Source organism: Scyliorhinus canicula, chromosome 22, assembly GCF_902713615.1.
Source record: "Scyliorhinus canicula chromosome 22, sScyCan1.1, whole genome shotgun sequence".
NCBI lineage: Eukaryota > Metazoa > Chordata > Chondrichthyes > Carcharhiniformes > Scyliorhinidae > Scyliorhinus > Scyliorhinus canicula.
In genome coordinates this window covers 15,523,176-15,544,347 of record NC_052167.1, presented here as the reverse complement: position 1 = coordinate 15,544,347, position 21,172 = coordinate 15,523,176, and the positions used below count along the sequence as shown (strand labels likewise).

At 42.1% G+C, this 21,172-nt stretch overlaps 1 protein-coding gene across 2 annotated transcripts in view; it reads right to left on the bottom strand.

The window, feature by feature from the left end:
- Positions 1-15,617: 15,617 nt before the first annotated feature.
- LOC119956168 (tissue-type plasminogen activator-like) overlaps positions 15,618-21,172 on the bottom strand; it is a 32,148-nt gene continuing 26,593 nt past the window's right edge. For both annotated transcript variants that reach the window (XM_038783093.1, XM_038783094.1), the window contains one exon: positions 15,618-19,189. In XM_038783093.1, coding sequence (XP_038639021.1) covers positions 19,031-19,189 — 159 coding nt within the window. In that variant the 3' untranslated portion in view covers positions 15,618-19,030. The remainder of the gene's footprint in view (positions 19,190-21,172) is intronic.

The window sequence follows — 21,172 nt, the reverse complement described above, 5'->3', positions numbered from 1 at the left end:
CGCATCTATCCTATCTATTCCCTTCATAATTTTACATGTTTCTATAAGATCCCCCCTCATCCTTCTAAATTCCACGAGTACAGTCCCAGTCTACTCAACCTCTCCTCGTAATCCAACCCCTTCAGCTCTGGGATTAACCTAGTTTAATCTCCTCTGCACACCCTCCAGTGCCAGTATGTCCTTTCTCAAGTAAGGAGACCAAAACTGAACACAATACTCCAGGTGTGGCCTCACTAACACCTTATACAATTGCAGCATAACCTCCCTAGTCTTAAACTCCATCCCTCTAGCAATGAAGGCCAAAATTCCATTTGCCTTCTTAATCACCTGTTGCACCTGTAAACCAACTTTCTGTGACTCATGCACGAGCACACCCAGGTCTCTCTGCACAGTAGCATGCTTTAATATTTTATCATTTAAATAATAATCCCGTTTGCTGTTATTCCTACCAAAATGGATAACCTCACATTTGTCAACATTGTATTCCATCTGCCAGACTGTAGCCCATTCACTTAACCTATCCAAATCCCTCTGCAGACTTCCAGTATCCTCTGCACTTTTCGCTTTACCACTCATCTTAGTGACGTCTGCAAACTTGGACACATTGCCCTTGGTCCCCAACTGCAAATCATCTATATAAATTGTGAACAATTGTGGGCCCAACACGGATCCCTGAGGGACACCACTAGTTACTGATTGCCAACCAGAGAAACACCCATTAATCCCCACTCTTTGCTTTCTATTAATTAACCAATCCTCTATCCATGCTACTAATTTACCCTTAATGCCATGCATCTTTATCTAATGCAGCAACCTTTTGTGTGGCACCTTGCCAAAGGCTTTCTGGAAATCCAGATATACCACATCCATTGGCTCCTCTACTGCACTGGTAATGTCCTCAAAAAATTCCACTAAATTAGTTAGGCATGACCTGCCCTTTATGAACCCATGCTGTGTCTGCCCAATGGGACAATTTCTATCCAGAGGCCTCGCTATTTCTTCCTTGATGATAGATTTCAGCATCTTCCCTACTACTGAAGTTAAGCTCACTGGCCTATAATTACCCGCTCTCTGCCTATCTCCTTTTTTAAACAGTGGTGTCACGTTTGCTAATTTCCAATCCACCGGGACTACCCCAGAGTCTAGTGAATTTTGGTAAATTATCACTAGTGCATTTGCAATTTCCCAAGCCATCTCTTTTAGCACTCTGGGATGCATTCCATCAAGGCCAGGAGACTTGTCTGTCTTTAGCCCCATTAGCTTGCCCATCACTACCTCCTTAGTGATAACAATCCTCTCAAGGTCCTCACTTGTCAATGCCTCATTTCTATCAGTCACTGGCATGTTATTTGTGTCTCCCATTGTGAAGACCGACCCAAAAAACCTGTACAGTTCCTCAGCCATTTCCTCATCTCCCATTATTAAAACTCCCTTCTCATCCTCTAAAGGACCAATATTTACCTTAGCCACTCTTTTTTGTTTTATATATTTGTAGAAACTTTTACTGTCTGTTTTTATATTCTGAGCAAGTTTACTCTTATAATCTATCTTACTCTTCTTTATAGCTTTTTTAGTAGCTTTTTGTTGCCCCCTAAAGATTTCCCAGTCCTCTAGTCTCCCACAAATCTTTGTCACTTTGTATGCCTTTTCCTTCAATTTGATACTCTCCCTTATTTCCTTAGATATCCACGGTCGATTTTCCCTCTTTCTACCGTCCTTCCTTTTTGTTGGTATAAACCTTTGCTGAGCACTGTGAAAAATCGCTTGGAAGGTTCTCCACTGTTCCTCAACTGTTCCACCATAAAGTCTTTGCTCCCAGTCTACCTTAGCTAGTTCTTCTCTCATCCCATTGTAATCTCCTTTGTTTAAGCACAAAACACTAGTATTTGATTTTACCTTCTCACCCTCCATCTGTATTTTAAATTCCACCATATTATGATCGCTCCTTCCGAGAGGATCCCTAACTATGAGATCATGAATCAATCCTGTCTCATTACACAGGACAAGATCTAGGACCGCTTGTTCCCTCGTAGGTTCCATTACATACTGTTCGAGAAACCTATCGCGGATACATTCTATAAACCCCTCCTCAAGGCTGCCTTGACCAACCTGGTTAAACCAATCGACATGTAGATTAAAATCCCCCATGATAACTGCTGTACCATTTCTACATGCATCAGTTATTTCTTTGTTTATTGCCTGCCCCACCATAACGTTACTATTTGGTGGCCTATAGACTACTCCTATCAGTGACTTTTTCGCCTTACTATTCCTGATTTCCACCCAAATGGATTCAACCTTATCCTCCATAGCACCAATGTCATCCCTTACTATTGCCTGGATGTCATCCTTAAATAACAGAGCTACACCACCTCCCTTACCATCCACTCTGTCCTTCCGAATAGTTTGATACCCTCGGATATTTAACTCCCAGTCGTGACCATCCTTTAACCATGTTTCAGTAATGGCCACTAAATCATAGTCATTCACAATGATTTGCGCCATCAACTCATTTACCATATTCCGAATACTACGAGCATTCAGGTAAAGTACACTTATGTTGGTTTTTTTACCTCTGTTTTGAATCTTAACATCTCCAGTTTTATTCCTTTTAGTATTACTGGGCCTATTCACTGAGCTCCCCTCGGTCACTGTACATTGTACTGTCTCCCTTTTTGATTTTTGACTATGACTTCTCTGCCTTACACTCCCCCTTACTTCCTTTTGCTTCTGTCCCTGTTTTACTACCTTCCAACGTCCTGCATCGGTTCCCATCCCCCTGCCACATTAGTTTAAACCCTCCCCAACAGCTCTAGAAACCCCCCCCCCCCCCCCCAGAACATGGATTCCAGTCCTGCCCAGGTGCAGACCGTCTGGTTTGTACAGGTCCTACCTCCCCCAGAACCGGTTCCAATGCCCCAGGAATTTGAATCCCTCCCTCTTGCACCATCTCTCGAGCCATGCATTCATCCTATCTATCCTGACATTCCTACTCTGACTAGCTTGTGGCACTGGTAGCAATCCTGAGATTACTACCTTTGAGTTCCTACTTTTTAGTTTAACTCCTAACTCCCTGAATTCAGCTTGTAGGACCTCATCCCGTTTTTTACCTATATCGTTGGTGCCTATGTGCACCACGACAGCTGGCTTTTCACCCTCTCCCCCCCCCCCCCCCCCCCCCCCCCCCCCAGAATGTCCTGCAGCTGCTCCGAAACATCCTTGACCCTTGCACCAGGGAGGCAACATACCATCCTGGAGTCTCGATTGCGTCCACAGAACCGCCTATCTATTCCCCTTACGATTGAGTCCCCTATCACTATAGCTATATCATCCCTGGAACAAGTTAGGTGAACTTTTGTTGCACTCCCACTATGGCAATCATATCCTTTCTGAAGTAAGGGGACCACAACTGCAAACAGTACTTCAAGAGCAGTTAACCAAGCATTTATACAATTGAAGTAAGACTTCACTACTCCTGTACTCAAATCCTCTTGCAATAAAGGCTAACATTCCATTAGCCTTCCTAATAGCTTATTGCACCTGCATGTTGGCCTCTTATAACTTATGGATAAGGACACCCAGGTCCCATTGTACATCTACACTTTCTAATTTCTTTCCATTTTGGAAAAAGTCTGCACATTCCTTCTACAAAAGTGGTTACCTCACATTTTTGAGGTAAAGTGCAAATACAAGCACAATCTAGCAGAAACTCCAGATGTTGTATTGCTGCTTGGCATTATTATTTTCTGCCTAAATTTATATTTGCCAAAATTGTTCACTTTGTCTTCATTGTGCCCACAGATCAGCACACTCCAGTTATGGAAAAAGTGCAACCCTGTTTACACTATCGTCACACCTTGATCACACTTTATCGCCTACCTGTTTTTGTTTTGTTTTTTCAGAAGTTGTTCACATTCAGTAATGCAACTTCTAAACACGACAACTTCTCAGATTTTAAGGGAGCAGGGTGACTAAAACTCAGTGCCATCTGTGCTTAATATTGAAAGATGGTTTTCTTGCCTGTCAATGCACCATCTACTAACTTCCTTTGGAACCTCTCCCAATACTATCAATCTCTCCTTCATCAACTTGTGCTTTTAAATCATGCAAATCAGATTCACACCCTTTCTGGGTATGAACCTGATTATGTCACCAGGGAGGGGGTTGCGACGGTCGCGATCTGAATTTTGCTGATGCAAATCCCATTATGGCCCTCTCCTGAGATTTTGCAGCCACAGTGGGATTTGCATCCACGGCAAACGGACCCGCTAAATCTCACCCAATGTTTTAAGTCTGACCTTTAATCAGAACTGAATATGTTTTTGAGGAAAGGGTGGGTGGGACAAAGACAAGGACAAGGGAAGTCCTGTGATAGAGTGAAAGGAGACATTGAGTTACAAAAAGGTTAGTCCTTCTGGGCCAAAAGAAATGGAGATGGAGCAAAAAAATAAGTGAGGAAACAAAGCACGCATGTGCCTAAAGTAGGTGTGCTGCTGGCTTAAGGAAAAAATATGCAAAATAAGCTCCCCTCACTTCCTCACACTTTGCATTCTATAAGGATTCCATTCCAGCGCCCTCAACCATGTCTGCCACATTTCTCCCATTTCCTTTCCCTCCCAGAAATATGATATTGGCCTCGTTGTCCTCTCTCCACTTCACCAGCCTCCATATTTGACAGATAATTTTCCATCATTTCTGTAACTTTCAGTGTGATTCCACAATCGTGACTTCCCCCTCCCCTTTCAGCATTTCCGAGGGACCCTTACCTTCTGATTCACCCACCCCCTTTCTATGGCACCTTTCCATGAAAATGCAAGAGATGTAACACCTGACCTTTAACCTCCTCGCTTCTCAGTGTCCATCGCCCCAAACACCCCTACCAGACTAAACAAAGATTTACATGTACTTCTTTTAATCGCACTATTCACCGCTCACAATGTGGTCTCCTTTACACTGAGGAGACCAAATGCAGATTGACCATAGACCATACAGTGCAGAAGGAGGCTATTCGGCCCATCGAGTCTGCACCGACCCACTTAAGCCCTCACTTTCACCCTAACCCCTCCTAACCTTTTGGACACTATTGGCAATTTAGCATGGCCAATCCTCCTAACCTGCACATCTTTGGACTGTGGGAGGAAACCGGAGCACCCGGAGGAAGCCCACGCAGACACGGGGAGAGCGTGCAAGCTCCGCACAGACAGTGACCCAGCGGGGAATCGAACCTGGGATCCTGGCGCTGTGAAGCCACAGTGCTAACCACTGTGCTACCGTGCTGCCCGCATTGGGTGACTACTTTATGGAACAACACCTCCATCATGTCTGAAAGCATGACCCCGAACTATCAGTGGTCAGTCGTTTAATTCTGCACTTTGTGCTCATGCTTACGTTTCTGCTCTCGGTCTACTGCACTGTTTCATTGAACCTCAAAGTAAACTTGAGAAACAGCACCACATCTTTCAGTTCAAACTTTACAGCCTTCTGGATTCAACATTAACATTTCCAGACTGTGAACTCTGTTCCCCATTTTTTTCTTTGCTTGTTTCAGTTTTCTCGAGACATGTTTAGTTTCTTGCCCTTTCTCCATTTTGGTTTTCACAGATACTGCCTAACCTGCTGGTTTTCTTTCCAACATCTTCTGTTTTTATTTTCTATGTTTTCTACCACCTGGCGGTTCCCCTCCAAGTCAATCACCACCCTGACTTGGATATATATATATATTGCTATTCCTTCACTGGGGCAACATCCTGGAACTCCCTCCCTAAAAGCACAGTAGGTGGACCTACACCTCAGGACTGCAGCAGTTCAAGAAGGCAACTCACCACCATCTTCTGAAGGGCAACTAGTGATGGGTAATAAATGCTGGCCTAACCAGTGACACCCACATCCCTTAAATTAATTTTTAAGAAGTCAGAAGTGTGATGGAATACTCTACCCTTGTCTGGTTGCGTGCAGCTCAAACAACACTCGATAAATTCAACACTACCCAGGACAAAGCAGCCAGATGGATTGATATCCCGTCCACTACCGTCCAACATTCCCTCCCTCCACTACCAATGCACAGTAGTAGCAGTGTGCACCACCTATAAGATGCACTACAGCAACTCACCAAGGTTCCTTAAACAGCACCCTAACCCATGTCCTCTACCATCTAGAACAGGGGTGGGCAAACTTTTCCGTGCAAGGGCCACATTCAGAAATTCATAATTTTAAAGGGCCGCATAGTATATTAAGTAAAATAATTAATATTTAAAATAGCCAAAATAAAAGGTTTTTAAAGAAAAAAAAGCAATTAATTTTTATTAATTAATATTTTAAAGTAGAAACTTTACATGAAACACATTTATTTGAAAAACAAAGTAACTCCGTTTAAATTTTAAAAAGCAATTAATTTTAATTAATTAATATTTTAAAGTAGAAACTTCACATGAAACACATGTTGTGCCGAGCAATGATCACCCTACTCAAGTCAACGTATCCACCCTATACCAGTAACCCAACAGCCCCCCCATTAACCTTATTTAAAAAAAAATTAAAAATAAAAATTTTTTTTTTTATTTTTAAAATTTTTTTTATGACTTGATCTTGGTGGGCCGCATAATGACCTTTGGCAGGCCGCATGCGGCCCGTGGGCCGTAGTTTGCCCACCCCTGATCTAGAAGGACAAGAGCAGCAAATGCATGGGAACACTACCACTTGCACGTTTCCCTCCAAGTCACACACCATTCTGACTTGGAACTAGATCGGCATTCCTTCACTGTCACTGAGTCAATATCCTGGAACTCTCTCATGAACTGTGGGTGTTCCTGCACCACATGGACTGCAATGGTTCAAGAAGGTAGCTCACCACCACCTTCTCAAGGGCAATTCGGGATGGGGAATAAATGCTGGCCTAGCCGTGAACCCCACAACCCATGAAATAATTTTCAAACGTAAACTTGTTTAATTTAAACATTTTTATAAAGCAAATAAGTAGATGAAAATTACATTTCTTATTGGTTAGAATAGAGAAAGAAGCATCAATTGTTCGCCTTGGAGCAGAGAGGATTTCACTGAAATTTAATGGAGATTTTTAAAATGATAGGTTTTGGATGAATTGATGAGGAGACACTGTTTCCGATATGAATTTGATTGAACTCATTGCATTGTTATAATCTGAAATTCAGTGGTAGAAAGAATGGTGGAAGTCAGAACTTTCAAAAGGGAAGTGGATACATATCTGAATAGGAAATGTTTTTAGGACGATAAGGACAAAAGTGGGATGGAAGGGGGAAGTTTTGGGTAGTCTAAAAGACATTCAGGTGGACAAGTCCCCAGGACCGGATGGGATCTATCCCAGGTTCCTGAGGGAAGCGAGGGTCGAAATAGCTGGGGCTTTAACAGATATCTTTGCAGCATCCTTGAGCACGGGTAAGGTCCCGGAGGACTGGAGAATTGCTAATGTTGTCCCTTTGCTTAAGAAGGGTAGCAGGGATAATCCAGGGAATTATAGACCTGTGATTTTGTCGTCAGTGGTAGGCAAACTGTTGGAAAAGATACTGAGGGATAGGATCTATTCACATCTGGAAGAAAATAGACTTATCGGTGATAGGCAGCATGGTTTTGTGCAGGGAAGGTCATGTCTTACAAACCTAATAGAATTCTTTGAGGAAGTGACAAAGTTAATTGATGAGGGAAGGGCTGTAGATGTCATATACATGGACTTTAGTAAGGCGTTTGATAAGGTTTCCCATGACAGGTTGATGGAAAAAGTGAAATCGTATGGGGTTCAGGGTGTACTAGCTAGATGGATAAAGAACTGGCTGGGCAACAGGAGACAGAGAGTAGTGGTGGAAGGGAGTGTCTCAAAATGGAGAAGGGTGACTAGTGGTGTTCCACAGGGATCCGTGCTCGGACCACTGTTGTTTGTGATCTACATAAATGACCTGGAGGAAGGTATAGGTGGTCTGATTACCAAGTTTGCAGATGATACTAAGATTGGTGGAGTTGCAGCTAGCGAGGAGGACTGTCAGAGAATACAACAAAATATAGATAGATTGGAGAGTTGGGCAGAGAAATGGCATATGGAGTTCAATCCAGGCAAATGCGAGGTGATGCATTTTGGAAGATCAAATTCAAGAGTGGACTATATGGTCAATGGAAGGGTCTTGGGAAAATTGATGTACAGAGAGATCTGGGAGTTCAGGTCCATTGTACCCTGAAGGTGGCAACGCAGGTGGATAGAGTAGTCAAGAAGGCATACAGCATGCCTGCCTTCATCGGACGGGGTATTGAGTACAAGAGTTGGCAGGTCATGTTACAGCTGTATAGGACTTTGATTCGGCCACATTTGGAATACTGCTTGCAGTTCTGTTCGCCACATTACCAGAAGGATGTGGATGCTTTAGAGAGGGTGTAGAGGAGGTTCGCCAGGATGTTGCCTGGTATGGAGGGTGCTAGCTATGAAGAAAGGTTGAGTAGATTAGGATTGTTTTCGTTGGAAAGACGGAGGTTGAGGGGGGACCTGATTGAGGTCTACAAAATTATGAGAGGTATGGACAGGGTGGATAGCAACAAGCTTTTCCCAAGAGTGGGGGAGTCAGTTATAAGGGGTCATGATTTCAAGGTGAGAGGGGGAAAGTTTAAGGGAGATGTGCGTGGAAAGTTTTTTACGCAGAGGGTGGTGGGTGCCTGGAACGCTTTACCAGCGGAGGTAGTAGAGGCGGGCACGATAGCATCATTTAAGATGCATCTGGACAGGTATATGAACAGGCGGGAACAGAGGGAAGTAGACCTTGGAAAATAGGAGGCAGGTTTAGATAAAGGATCTGGATCGGCGCAGGCTGGGAGGGCCGAAGGGCCTGTTCCTGTGCTGTAATTTTCTTTGTTCTTTGTTCTTTAAATTGAATTGTTCTTTCAAAGTACAGGCATGGGCACAATGGGCTGAATGGCCTTGTGTGTTAATCATTCGATGATATACAATGTGGATGTAAGTGTGTATTATCTTGGTTTGCATTTTTTAATGCAGATTGGTTTCTACTAAGTTTTGAAATGTTTATCTTGTGTATTAGAAAACATTAATTGCCATGTCTATAACATCTCATATGTTGTTTTTTCTGGATGATTTATTTTTGCTGAGATTGCATATTTTGAAACAAACCACAAACACATCTTACACTACTGGACATTCACCACTTAATTTATCATTTTTTCACCTCCTTTATATCAGATGAAGCTTTAATCCACTGACAGTTTAAGGAATTATGCCATTTCTTTATTGAGCAGCATGTAGATGGAAGGGTTTAGTTACCTATGTGATTCCCTATGTACATTGATACAGAAAATCTGCAAATATTAATTAAAATAATTCTCTGCAATGGTACCATTAATGCCTTTGGGTACCTGACACAAGTCATTCAGAAATTAAGTTAGGGATTCCTGTGAGTGTTTCAAAATTTTGTAAAAATGTAGGTCATCCACTGCCCTGAACCACATGCTGAAATTCTGGATTTATACAAGAAATGGCTCCTTGGGCAAATTACTGACTACAGTACAGGGAAAGTGGTAAATGGTTCACACATCGTGAGTTCATTCACCTATCATTTAGAAAGTGTAGCAATCTTGAGTCAGATGAAACTATTGCCTCTACACCTTTCAACAGACTAATAATGTCATAAATGTCACTGTGTCTGCACATAATTTATTAGATGAAGTAATTAATCCTGTGATTGCATAGAAATGTCACTTTTGAGTTCGGAAATGCAAAATTCTGAGTTTATCACGTAATTCCCCTTGAGGCAGCACAGGGAATCTGAGCATTTGGAACACTAATACTCAGTCTCATAGGTCAGGAGGATGCAAGTTTCTGAGCTCAGCTGGAGTGGGGAATGATTAACAAGGTTTGTGAGTTCTCCTGAAGGAGGAAGAGAAAATCACATATTGGGAACTGGCATTAATTCACCTTGTCTACCATCCATCCCTTTTTTTTGAGAGAAAGCTGCAAACAATTACTATTGCTGTTACACATATTTAATCAGAACATAAGGAATGACGCCTGCTTGTATTATTTCTGTGCATTTTCTTATGTTTTTAATTGTCTTGTGTTTCTATCTTTGCTGAATTTAAAATTTATTCCGATCAATTTAGTCGTACTGATTGCTATTTGGCAAAAAGTTAAAACTCCTTTAAAACTTCTATCCAACTTGCTTGTCATTTCTATTTCTCCCCTGAAACTATATTTCATTATGTTATGTGCCTGGAGGCTTCTTCTCAATACAATAGGCTTAACCACAACCAAACCATGAGGGGATAGACTTTCAACTTGCCCTCTGACTGCTGTGGATCGGGCACCTGTTATAGAAACCACCACTTCTACCGCTTCACAATGGAAATTAATTTTCATTAGCCGATTGAATGAGCTGGTTTAACAATGTTTTTATTGTTCTTTTTTTATGTTTTTGTTTGACTTCGCTGCATTGCTTGGTCATGTATGCCCTCTGGTGGATACATGGTAGACTGTATTTGTTTATTGATCTGGCCCATGAGTATCAAGTCACAACATCAGAGAACAGTAATTGTACAAAATAGTTAATCTTTTCAAATATAAACAGTGCAGCAATTATTTTGTTCATACACCAATACAATAAGTGCAGGAAATTGCTCATATCAGACACTTTTCTTTTAAACTGCATGTCGTCGTTCTCGAAGGTTGCCCAGTAACCATGAAAGTACACAACTCGGCACTTCAGATGCAAGGTTAATAAGCATCAGCAAATAAAAACAAAATGTTGCGGATGCTGGAAATGAGAAAATGCTGGACAAATTCAGGACGCCTGGCAACATCTATGAAGAGAAAAGTAGAATTAATGTTTTTTTCAAGTGCATATGACTTTTTAAGATCTTTATTGTCACAAGTAGGCTTCATTGCAATGAAGTTACTGTGAAAATCCCCTAGTTTCCACATTCCGGTGCCTGTTTAGATACTCAGAGGGAGAATTCAGAATGTCCAATTCACCTAGCAACACGTTTTTCTCACTTCAGAGATAGAGAGGGTTAAATTTTTCTTCATACTGTTTAAGAAGGGTGGAGCAAAATAGGTCAGGATTAGGTGGGAGCTCAGGAGACATTTAAAGATGTCATGGGAACAAGACAAAGGAGTTAATACTGTATAAAAGACTAAAGAAGGTGCTGATCGTGGCACTAAGGTAAGTCAGCAAAATGCTTTGAATAGCAGAATAATGGTGAGTGCTTGTGAAAGCAAAACCTCAGAAAATATGGCGCTCTGGACTTGAAAAAAACATTAATTCTACTTTTCTCTTCATAGATGTTGCCAGATGTCCTGAATTTGTCCAGCATTTTCTCATTTCCAGCATCTGCAACATTTTGTTTTTATTTGCTGCTGCTTATTAACCTTGCATCTGAAGTGCCGAGTTGTATACTTTCATGGTTACTGGGCAACCTTCGAGAACGATAACATGCAGTTTAAAAGAAAAGTGTCTTATATGAGCAATTTCCTGCACTTATTGTATTGGTGTATGAACAAAATAATTGCTGCATTGTTTATATTTGAGAAGATTAACTATTTTAGGACTAGAAAACTTAATTAATAAAGGGAGTCAAGGTGGAAGAGAAAGTTCTTGGTCTGAAGATATTGAACTGAATGCAAAATCCAGAAGGCTGTAAATGACCTAATTGGAAGATGCTGTTTGTTCCGTTTGTGTTGAGCTTCATTGGAACATTGCAGCCCTAGCCATGTATTCACTATACCATCTGACCTTTCCCCACCCACCCACCCCAACCTCTGATGCTGAATCTCTGAATACATCAAATTACTCAGTTTCATCCCTTTACATCCTCGTCTCCACACATTTTGGGCTCTGCACAATGGTGAATTATTCTTCCGTTGTCTTTGTCTCTGTCCTCATCTCTTTGGGCAGGAGTCGTCTCCACCTCCCCCCGCCCTGCCCCCACCCCCCTCACACAACCCCTGGTTCAACAGATTCTTTCACCCACCCAATATTCCCTCTCCTTCTGGTCTCCTATCTGCTCTTGATATTTTCATTGAGAACAGACAGGGTGACATTGCTTGTCTTTAACTTCTCTGCTTCTCTCGTCCACTTCAAAGTGTCTCCTTCTGAATGTGCCACACTCCATTCTCTCGCGTCCAACCCTGACTCGGTTATCAAACCTGCTGAAAACGTGGTGCTGTTGTCTGGCTTACTGACCTCAATTGGCTGAGTGCCAACTCTCAGGCACGTCTTCCTTTTTCCCTGGACCATGACCCTGCCATCAAACATCAAGCCATTGTATCCAGGACTGTCTCTGATCTCATCTTCTTCTCTGGAAAACTACCCTCCACAGCTTTCAACCTCAGTTGCCCCAGCCCCGCACAGCCCACTTCCACCTCCTTCCCAAAATCTACAAACCAGACTGTCCTGGTAGACTCATCGTGTAAGTCTCTCTCTCTCGCTCTCTCCCCGCCTACATTTGCGATTCCTCTGCCCTATGTGTCACAACACCAATTTCCAGTTTCTAGGCCCTAATTGCTCCTCTTCATGGATCCCTCAACACCTCCATCCCCCACCAGGATGGTCTGAGGGCTTTCTGCTTCTTTCAGCAAAGGCTCAAAAAATTCTCCACCCACCACTACATCTCCGCCTAGCTGAACTTTTTCTCTCATTCAGCAATTTCTCCTTTGTCTCACTTCCTTCAAATAAAAAGTACAGGAATAGGTACCCACATGGATCTGAGTTATGCCTTTTTTGTGGGGTGTGAGAACGTTCCAGTCGTACTCCCACCTTTTCCGGTACATTGATGACTGTATTGATAGTTCATGCTCTCATCCAGACCTGGACAAAAGAATTGATATTGCTCCCAATAACTGACGGAAAGATTTCACCTAGCAGGGAGCAATGAATACATATACCTGCAGCTTAAAAACTTCCTACGGAAGGAAAGCAGGACATACCCACAATCACCATGAAGAGACACTAGTTGAAGAACTACTGCATGCAGACATTTTAGGCAGAGGAAACTATAGTGACATGTACGGACGACTGGTAAAGAGGGCTGACGCCAAACTGGACGTGACGAGGAGGAAGTGGGAGAAGATCTGGGGTTCACAATAGGGTGGGGATTCTGGAGCGAATGGTCAACACATGGTCAACTCCATCTCCACATGCGCAAGACTCAATCTAACGCTGCTAAAAGTGGTACATGGAGCCCACTTGACCAGAACCCGAATGAATAGGTTCTTCCCCGGAGTGGAGGGCAGATGTAAATAAATAATAGAAACTGACCGAAATGTAAATAGCATGCATTAGGGGCTCCACCCAGGTGCCTGCCCCCTTGTAAAAAAAACCTTTTCGTTCTGTGTGTATTTATACTATGTATAACAAAACCCAATAAAAACATTTTTCAAAAAAAGATTTTGCTCCCAATGTCCACCTCCCTTTCACCTTCACATGGTCCATCTCTGACACTTCACTTCCCTTCTTTGACCTCTCTATCTCCATTTCACATGGTATAGCCATAGAACAATGACTGGGGAAAAGGGGAGACAGAGAGAAACACAGCCACAGCCACACCCAGAAACAGTCTTCTAAAAACAAGTTATTGCAAAACAGCCAGCCGGTTAAGGTCAAAACTCAAACTGAGCAGATTTCAGCTTTACTGAAACTGAAGATGATTTCCCCCAAACATGGCCACCTAACCTGTGCATGATAATTATTATTTTTCTAATGAATTTTGAGTCCCCAATTCCTTTGGGGTCTACTGCTCCATCAGCCCTAATTCCTCATCCTCCTCCCACAGCACTTCCCCTTGCACTTTACACCTGATCCTTTTACCTCCCCACCATTTCACTTCCACCTACCTCAATTTGTTTTACTGTATTCACTACTTCAAATGTGGTTTCCTTTACATTGGAGAAACCATATGCAGACTGGGTGATCGCTTTATGAAACACCCTTGCTCAGTCTGCAAGCATGACCATTACCTCCCTGTCACTTGCCATTTTAACTCAGCATCTTGCTCTCATGTCCATATATCTGTCCTCAGTCTATGGCGTTCAATTGGCCTTGCTGTTACTGTAACAGTGCTTTTTTAGCCCATGTATTTATCTTACAAATTATCAATCATGTCAAGGGCTAAGATACCACCCCATAAAATATGTATACTCATCAGCATGGCCAATTTATAAAATCCTAAAAACTGGACAAAGGTTTTAAGTTGACTTAAGTAATGGCTGGCAGTTCATCACACACAAGGAATTTTCTGGCATTTAGGACAGTGGCCACCTCATTATCTCTGAAGATACTCTAATGACTTGGGGACTGCAGAGACCAAATTCCAAGGGAATTATACAATGGACATTTACATTTCGCGGGTTAGTCCTGGACAACTGAGACTACCTGTCTAACAGCAAAAGACCACAACACCACTTTGAAACAATTTAATGTTTAAAACATTAACCATCTTAAGAATACAAAGGAATATACATCCTTTGCTCAAACCAAAGCAGAGAGCTTGAAGTGCTATCATATGACTTTCGCTTACTGCTCTCCCCCCTCCTTGCCCAGTTGGATGAACCAATTACCCTGCTTGTGGATCTGCAAAGCATACTGCCATCTTGCCTCTAGCCAGCTGCAGTTCAGAGCCAGGAGCCAGAGGTCTGTTCCAGGTTTGAATGCTTGGCCCCCCATCTCTCTAGTTTCTCCTGGAACTTCTGGACCATCGCCTGCGAGATTAATTCTCCTCCGCGTGCCCATCTCATCGGGGAAGTAATTTCTTAAAAGTGAATTGGCCAACATCAGTCTGCAGCCTGCCGACTCTGTGAAAGAATGCATTATTAGGCTTTGGTTTTCATATGACTCGGGACTCTATTATTTTTGTCTGTGATCTTTGGTCTGTACCTCTATTGTTTTCTCGATCCCACCTTTATTTAATGAATGTAAAAGAGGCCAAGTTGCTACCCACCTCTCACATTTTGAGTGTGTGCAAATAAACCAACCCTATTAATTAATCCAACCTTGAGGTTGCTGTGGGACTATTAATAGCGAATTGGATGATATCCAAAACTGAAGGTTTGGGAAATACGGCACTGGTTATGAAGGGCAAGATCAAAAACGTCTTTGATTACGGATGAGAGGAGAAATTGGGGCTGCTTAAATTAAATCCCCTCCTCTCCGTAACAATAATATAAATAGTAGAAATGCACTTAGCTGATTTTATAATTGTTTATCTTGAGGATTAAACCTTCAGTAATGTGCACAAACAAAAAACTGTGCATCACCCAGTAGGCCACACCTGTATTTTACACTCTAAAGTAGCTGGTGTGACTTATGCAATCGTTGGATGTTTGCAGTTTTTTCAGTGAACTAATGCCAATATTCTGAACTGCAAATAAAATTCACTGGACATTAATTCCTATGGCAGCTCATTGCTTCCATTGGTCACAACAATTTATGAATCTCTAGCCAATATATGGGTTGCACCAAAACCTATGTCTGAGGACCCGAAGAGAACTGTGAGTACAAAGTCAAATGCCAGGAGTTAACCTGTGGCCCATTTGACTTGTTATCAAATGGATGCATGCAGTCTATGATTGTATAAAAAAATACTGGAACTGTGAATAAACATTTCTGTATTTCAATAGTTAATTTTATTAATCCATGTATAAAGATTTCGTAAAAGTATGAAATATCATTGGACCATTGAAAATACATTGTGTGACTTTTTCAGAAGTCAATCATTAGTACAGTGTTAGACATTTCCTATTTCTCTTTACATCAGATGAAAATCAAAGGCATCATTTTTTTGGGGCTGCTTTGAAACAAACCTTGAGGGCAACAAATATGGAATTCCTGGCATATTTTTCGAATGCCATACTTTTCAAAAGGCCCGTGTGGTTTGGTTTGACTTTCAGGATTACACATGTACGGTATTTTAAGTTGCATAAACAAGACCTCATATTCCATTTTCCATTAACTTTGGAACAGTTTGTGAATTTATCCATAAAATGCTGACTGTGCTTAAAAGTAAAATTACACTTAATAACTAAATAAAACAATTCTACCAAGAGGCTAGATATAATCACTGAACCCTTGAAACAATTGAAAAACGGGAACAGGAGTACAAGATGCAGCCACAACTTTACAAAATAATATTAACATTATGATCTCTTAGCTGATTATCTTGTAAATAGCAAAGGAAACTTTCAAATTCAGCAAGACGTTGTAACTCAGACATTGGGTTTTGATTGATGCATGTAAAACTGTTTTGCAATAATAGGAGAGGAAAAAGGTAGCAATACCGTAACTATTATTGAAATCTCTGTGACAGGATTTTAGATGAACGTTTTATTGGACGCAAAATGTGGTTATGTGCTTTCATTTTATTCATTTATGGGATGTGGGTGTTGCTGGTTAGGCCTCATTTATTGCCCATCTCTAGTTGTCCTTCAGAAGATGGTGGTGAGTTACCTTGGAAATGGGACAATAGCACTTGCATGTTTACTTAACAAGTACACTTCAAAAGCTTCAGGTATTAACTCAGCAGCTGATAACATACCTGCTCTTCCTATTAACGATTATATGAAATACTTGACAATCCAGGTTTCTGGGTGAATAAATAAAATACAGACCAAAATAGCAAAATTGTCCTCATAACATGCAGGTAACAAATCATCTTCTGTTTATGTTCTTCAGCTTTTAAAAGTACAGAAGCTGTCGCTTTAGGTCAGCCCATTTTGATTTGATGGCCAGTTAATGGGGCTGGTACCCTCATTTTAGCATCAGGAGTTTTGTTGTAATATTTTGTACTAGGTGTGACATGGGGTCACGTGAGTCGTTGAGCGCCTTGGCCTGGACTCCCCTCGTCTCTAACCCTGCTTTTCACAGTCTTTCCAGCTTGCGGATTACCTCTGCAACCCAAAGCTGCTCCCATTCCATAGGTTGCTTCCTGCCCTCCTGCTCATCCACTGAATACTTGCTCACAAAGAAGGAAGTGACAAGCCCAGAAGGGTCAGTGGTGATTGGGAAGATCGGGGAGCAGAAGGGTCAGGGAGCAAGAGAGGCCATTCAGAAATGATGATCAGTTGCAAGCCAGATGTTAGAGTACAATCAGCAGCAAGCAGAGGGTGGGGAGGATGGTGAGAGAGTGGCAGCAGGCACAAGATTCCACGGGTGTTGAACAAAGAAAAATAAACATTACTATACAAGATCAGAAAGATAAAACAATTCACTGTCTTACACATGGAAATGATGGTTGAACTCAACACATTGCACAATAAGTAGCAAGTGCAACCAAGACAGATCCCATGGATTACTCAACAACCCACCCAGACATCAGTAAACACTATTAGTCAACCAATCCTATTGAAACTCTGGCCCCTTCATGAGTGACTCCAAACTTTTCACTTTCAAAGATCACCCTCCCAGAATTCCCTGAAAGCCACTCCAACATCAAGTGTCTCATTGACTGCACCACTCTATGGTTTCAATCTCCTCTCATGAGACTCTATTTCCCAGGATTCCCAAGTCTTCACTCCAGCCTCTACTTACTGGCAACATTTCAGCTCTTTAGTAGTTTCACTAGTCTGGCACTACCCTGGAATTGCTGAAAGCTCCAACCTGTGCATCTATACCAAGCTATAAATGTCTCCCAGAGTTTCCCCTGAGCCCTACCCCATTTACAGCATGGAACCAGTGGCTTTCTGCCATCTTCTCAACTCCCCAGTCCTTTTCCTAAGCCCCAATTGCACACAATTATTAAACAGCACCTGGGAATTTTCCTGAGCCCTAACCACACGAGCCAGCTAACGGTAACACGTTGCTGCCTGTGAACAACAGCATCTTTTTGATCGGGCCTTTCCCCCCTGCTGCAGAACATGCCCTCCCCCAGAAAACACACAAGTGAATTGAAACCCAGAACATCCTTGAGCCTTGCCCATCTCCATGACAACGTACCCTTCCAGGGCACAAGGTTATAATGTTTTAATGTATTTTCTGTTGGTAAAAGTCCTGGAGTATGAGCACAGTTTTGGTACTCTTATTTGTGGAAAGATGTAGTGGCATTGGAGGCAGTTCAGAGGTGGAGTTAAGGCCAGGCTGAGATCAGCCATAGTTGAATGGTGGAGCAGACTCAATTGGCCAAATTCCGATAATTTTATGAATGTATGAACAGGCCTAGTGAACTGAATGGCCTACTCTCAATTCCTATGTTCTTATGACCCACAATTGCATGAAGCTAGAGTATTTGAGGAGCCTCCAATTTAGCCTGGTGAAGTATGAAACACACTCCACACAACCTATTAAATAATAAAACCAGTAACAAATGGCAATAAGGTGTTTGTTTTGACAACAGTTCAAGTTTGTTGTATGTTGCCATTATGATGCAAGCACAAGTTTGAATCCGTATCGGCTTTGTTCGTGCAAATGCATAGGTTACACGGAAAACACATGCAAGTAACCTGTTCATTTGCATCCTAAAAAAAAACGCTTGTTTTGTATGATAAATGATTTTATGATTAGAAAAGAGCCTATTGGCCCACTAACATTTAAAAAAATTAAAGGCAGACCAGTCAGCCTGTGAATTCGTTCAAATTCAAAAAGTTTGCTTCTGAATATATTTGCCCCTCGGGTGGTCTCCTGCCTGATTACCAAACACACACGGAGATTAGTTCAGCAATTACAATAAACACTGTGTGAAATGTGAAACCAAAATGATTGCAAAACAAACTATCTTACAAACTGACTCATTGTCCTACATATCATACATCTGGCCCAACAAATTAGAAAAGTTATTAACTTTTAAAACGGTTTAGCAATATTAAATAAATATAAAAACAAATTATCTTGTCTGATGCAGACAAAAGTCAAAATTTTACAAATTAATATGTGCCTTATCCTGACTTAAATTTTCAGAGCTGCACAAAAATTATAAATTACAAGGAGGTAGATTGGATAATTGTATAAAGCACACAAACAATACTTCAATTAATCAAAGTAATTGATCAACTGATATTGTGACCAATGAGTTAAAATCTGTTAAATCAGACATTCATGTTTTCTTCAATCCACTGGATGTAGTTTTTAACTCTTGTGTAAACGCCTGGTTTATTTTTTCTGGCACATCCTTCTCCCCAACTAATTATTCCATAAAGATGCATTTGTCCATTGTTTTCACACACAAGAGGTCCACCAGAATCCCCCTGTCATTAAATGAAGAACAAATGGTTTAGTTATAGTTTCAAACAATTAATTAGCAAGGTTGCAATGTTGATGCTATTTAAATACATTTGGGAAATGATTCAGAAGATGACTAACTAATTATTATCTAGTTCAGTGTCTGAGAATGAACATTCGAATAGAGGTAACACATTTAAACCAAAATCTTCTATCGAGATAATACACGTAGGGGGTAGCTTTGACTGGTTGTGCGATGTGTGGGTGGCAGTGAATCAGCAGTCTGTTTTACAGGTCTCCCAACTGTTATTCCCACTGAAGTCAAAATAGCTGCTTTATTTGCCTGCATAATAGTCACTGTAAAGTAAGTATTGCATTTGACCCCTTTGAGTTATTTCTGGTATGAGGGAATGCACATAATGGCCCAGATTTTGTGGTAATTCTAATGGTGAGGCTCATCATTATCATGGAATAAACTGTATTGCAACTTCTTGAGGATTCATATGCACAGTTCAAACTGGAAGTTGCGGTCCAAGGTACCCTGCTCCTCTGAAGGCTGCACTATACTGAGAGTCTTGGTATTAAAATGCATGGGACAGCATTAAGTTGAAAGACTGACCACTAAACTGACCAGTTACTTAATACACATGCTAGAAAAAGTTGAGCCTGGCACATTCAAAAGTAAGTGCATTTGTAATAATGTGAAAATTACGCCAAACAACTTCTCTGGCCCACAAAACGTAATTTTAAGCTGTGGTGTTTCATTCGTTTAGAAGCTAATTAGTGTTGGCAATGGTTTTAAAAATAAATGGGCGCGATTCTGCCACCCCGTTGCGCCTGGCACCGATCCGGGAGAATCACATGAGAGGCCCAAATCTGGCTTTGCGCTGGGCACAAAATCTTATTCTACTCGTAGTGCCCGGCACAATCTGGATCATCCACTTGCCGTGGGTGATTGAGATAATATTTAAAGCTCATTTAAATATGTGCAGCCTATTTGAGTCTACATTTCCCCTGGCGCCCGGGAGTAACCAGCCACACCAGTGAGGTCTCACCCGGGCACTGATTCCCTCTGGTCTCCACAAGCGGAGGCCAGGCATGATGGGCATTCTGGGATCTTGGTATCCATTGGAGCCCGCTCTGTGGTCGAGGGCAAGGCAGTACCTTGGCATTTCCCCTGGCACCCAGGCACTGCCAGGGGCACTGCCCAGGTAACAGGCTGGCACTGTCAAGGGTCAGAGGGTTATGCCCATGAAAGGGGGGGTGCCCTGAAAGGGGGACCACTCACTTGTGAGGGGGGCAGGGGTTAATGTCCATGTCTGCAGGGGGGTTGTCCGAGGGTGGGGTGTGTGGAGACACTCAAGCTCACTTAGAGATCAGAGCGCCGTTTCAAAATGGTGTTCAAATTTGTGAGGAGCTGGTCTCGCCCACGTGTTCAGCTCCCCACTGCTGAAACAACTTCTAACGTGGGCTAAACCAGGGAGAAACTCCCAAAGCCTAATAAGTGACTAATTGTGAGTTACTCCAGGTCTGAATCTCGCCCAAAAGCTAGCTGGAAACAATCCGCCAAACGCAACCAAAATTACATTTTTGTTCAAATAAATTTAGAGTACTCAATTAATTTTTTCCAATTAAGGGGCAATTTAGCTTGGCCAATCCACCTACCCTGCACATCTTTTTGTTGTGGGGGCAAAACCCACGCAAACACGGGGAGAATGTTCAAACTCCACACAGACAATGACCCAGAGCCGGGATCGAACCTGGGACCTCGGCGCCGTGAGGCAGCAGTGCTAACCACTGCACAACTGTGCTGCCCACAAAATGACACTTTAGAAATTTTTTGTTTTGGGTCGGGGCGGCACAGTGGTTAGCATTGCTGCCTTACAGTGCTGAGGACCCCGTTTTGATCCTGACCTGGGTCACTGTCCATGTAGAGTCTGCATGGGTCTCACCCCCACAACCCATCTCTCTCTCGCTCAGTGAAGATTTAATTTGTTGAACAACCTCAT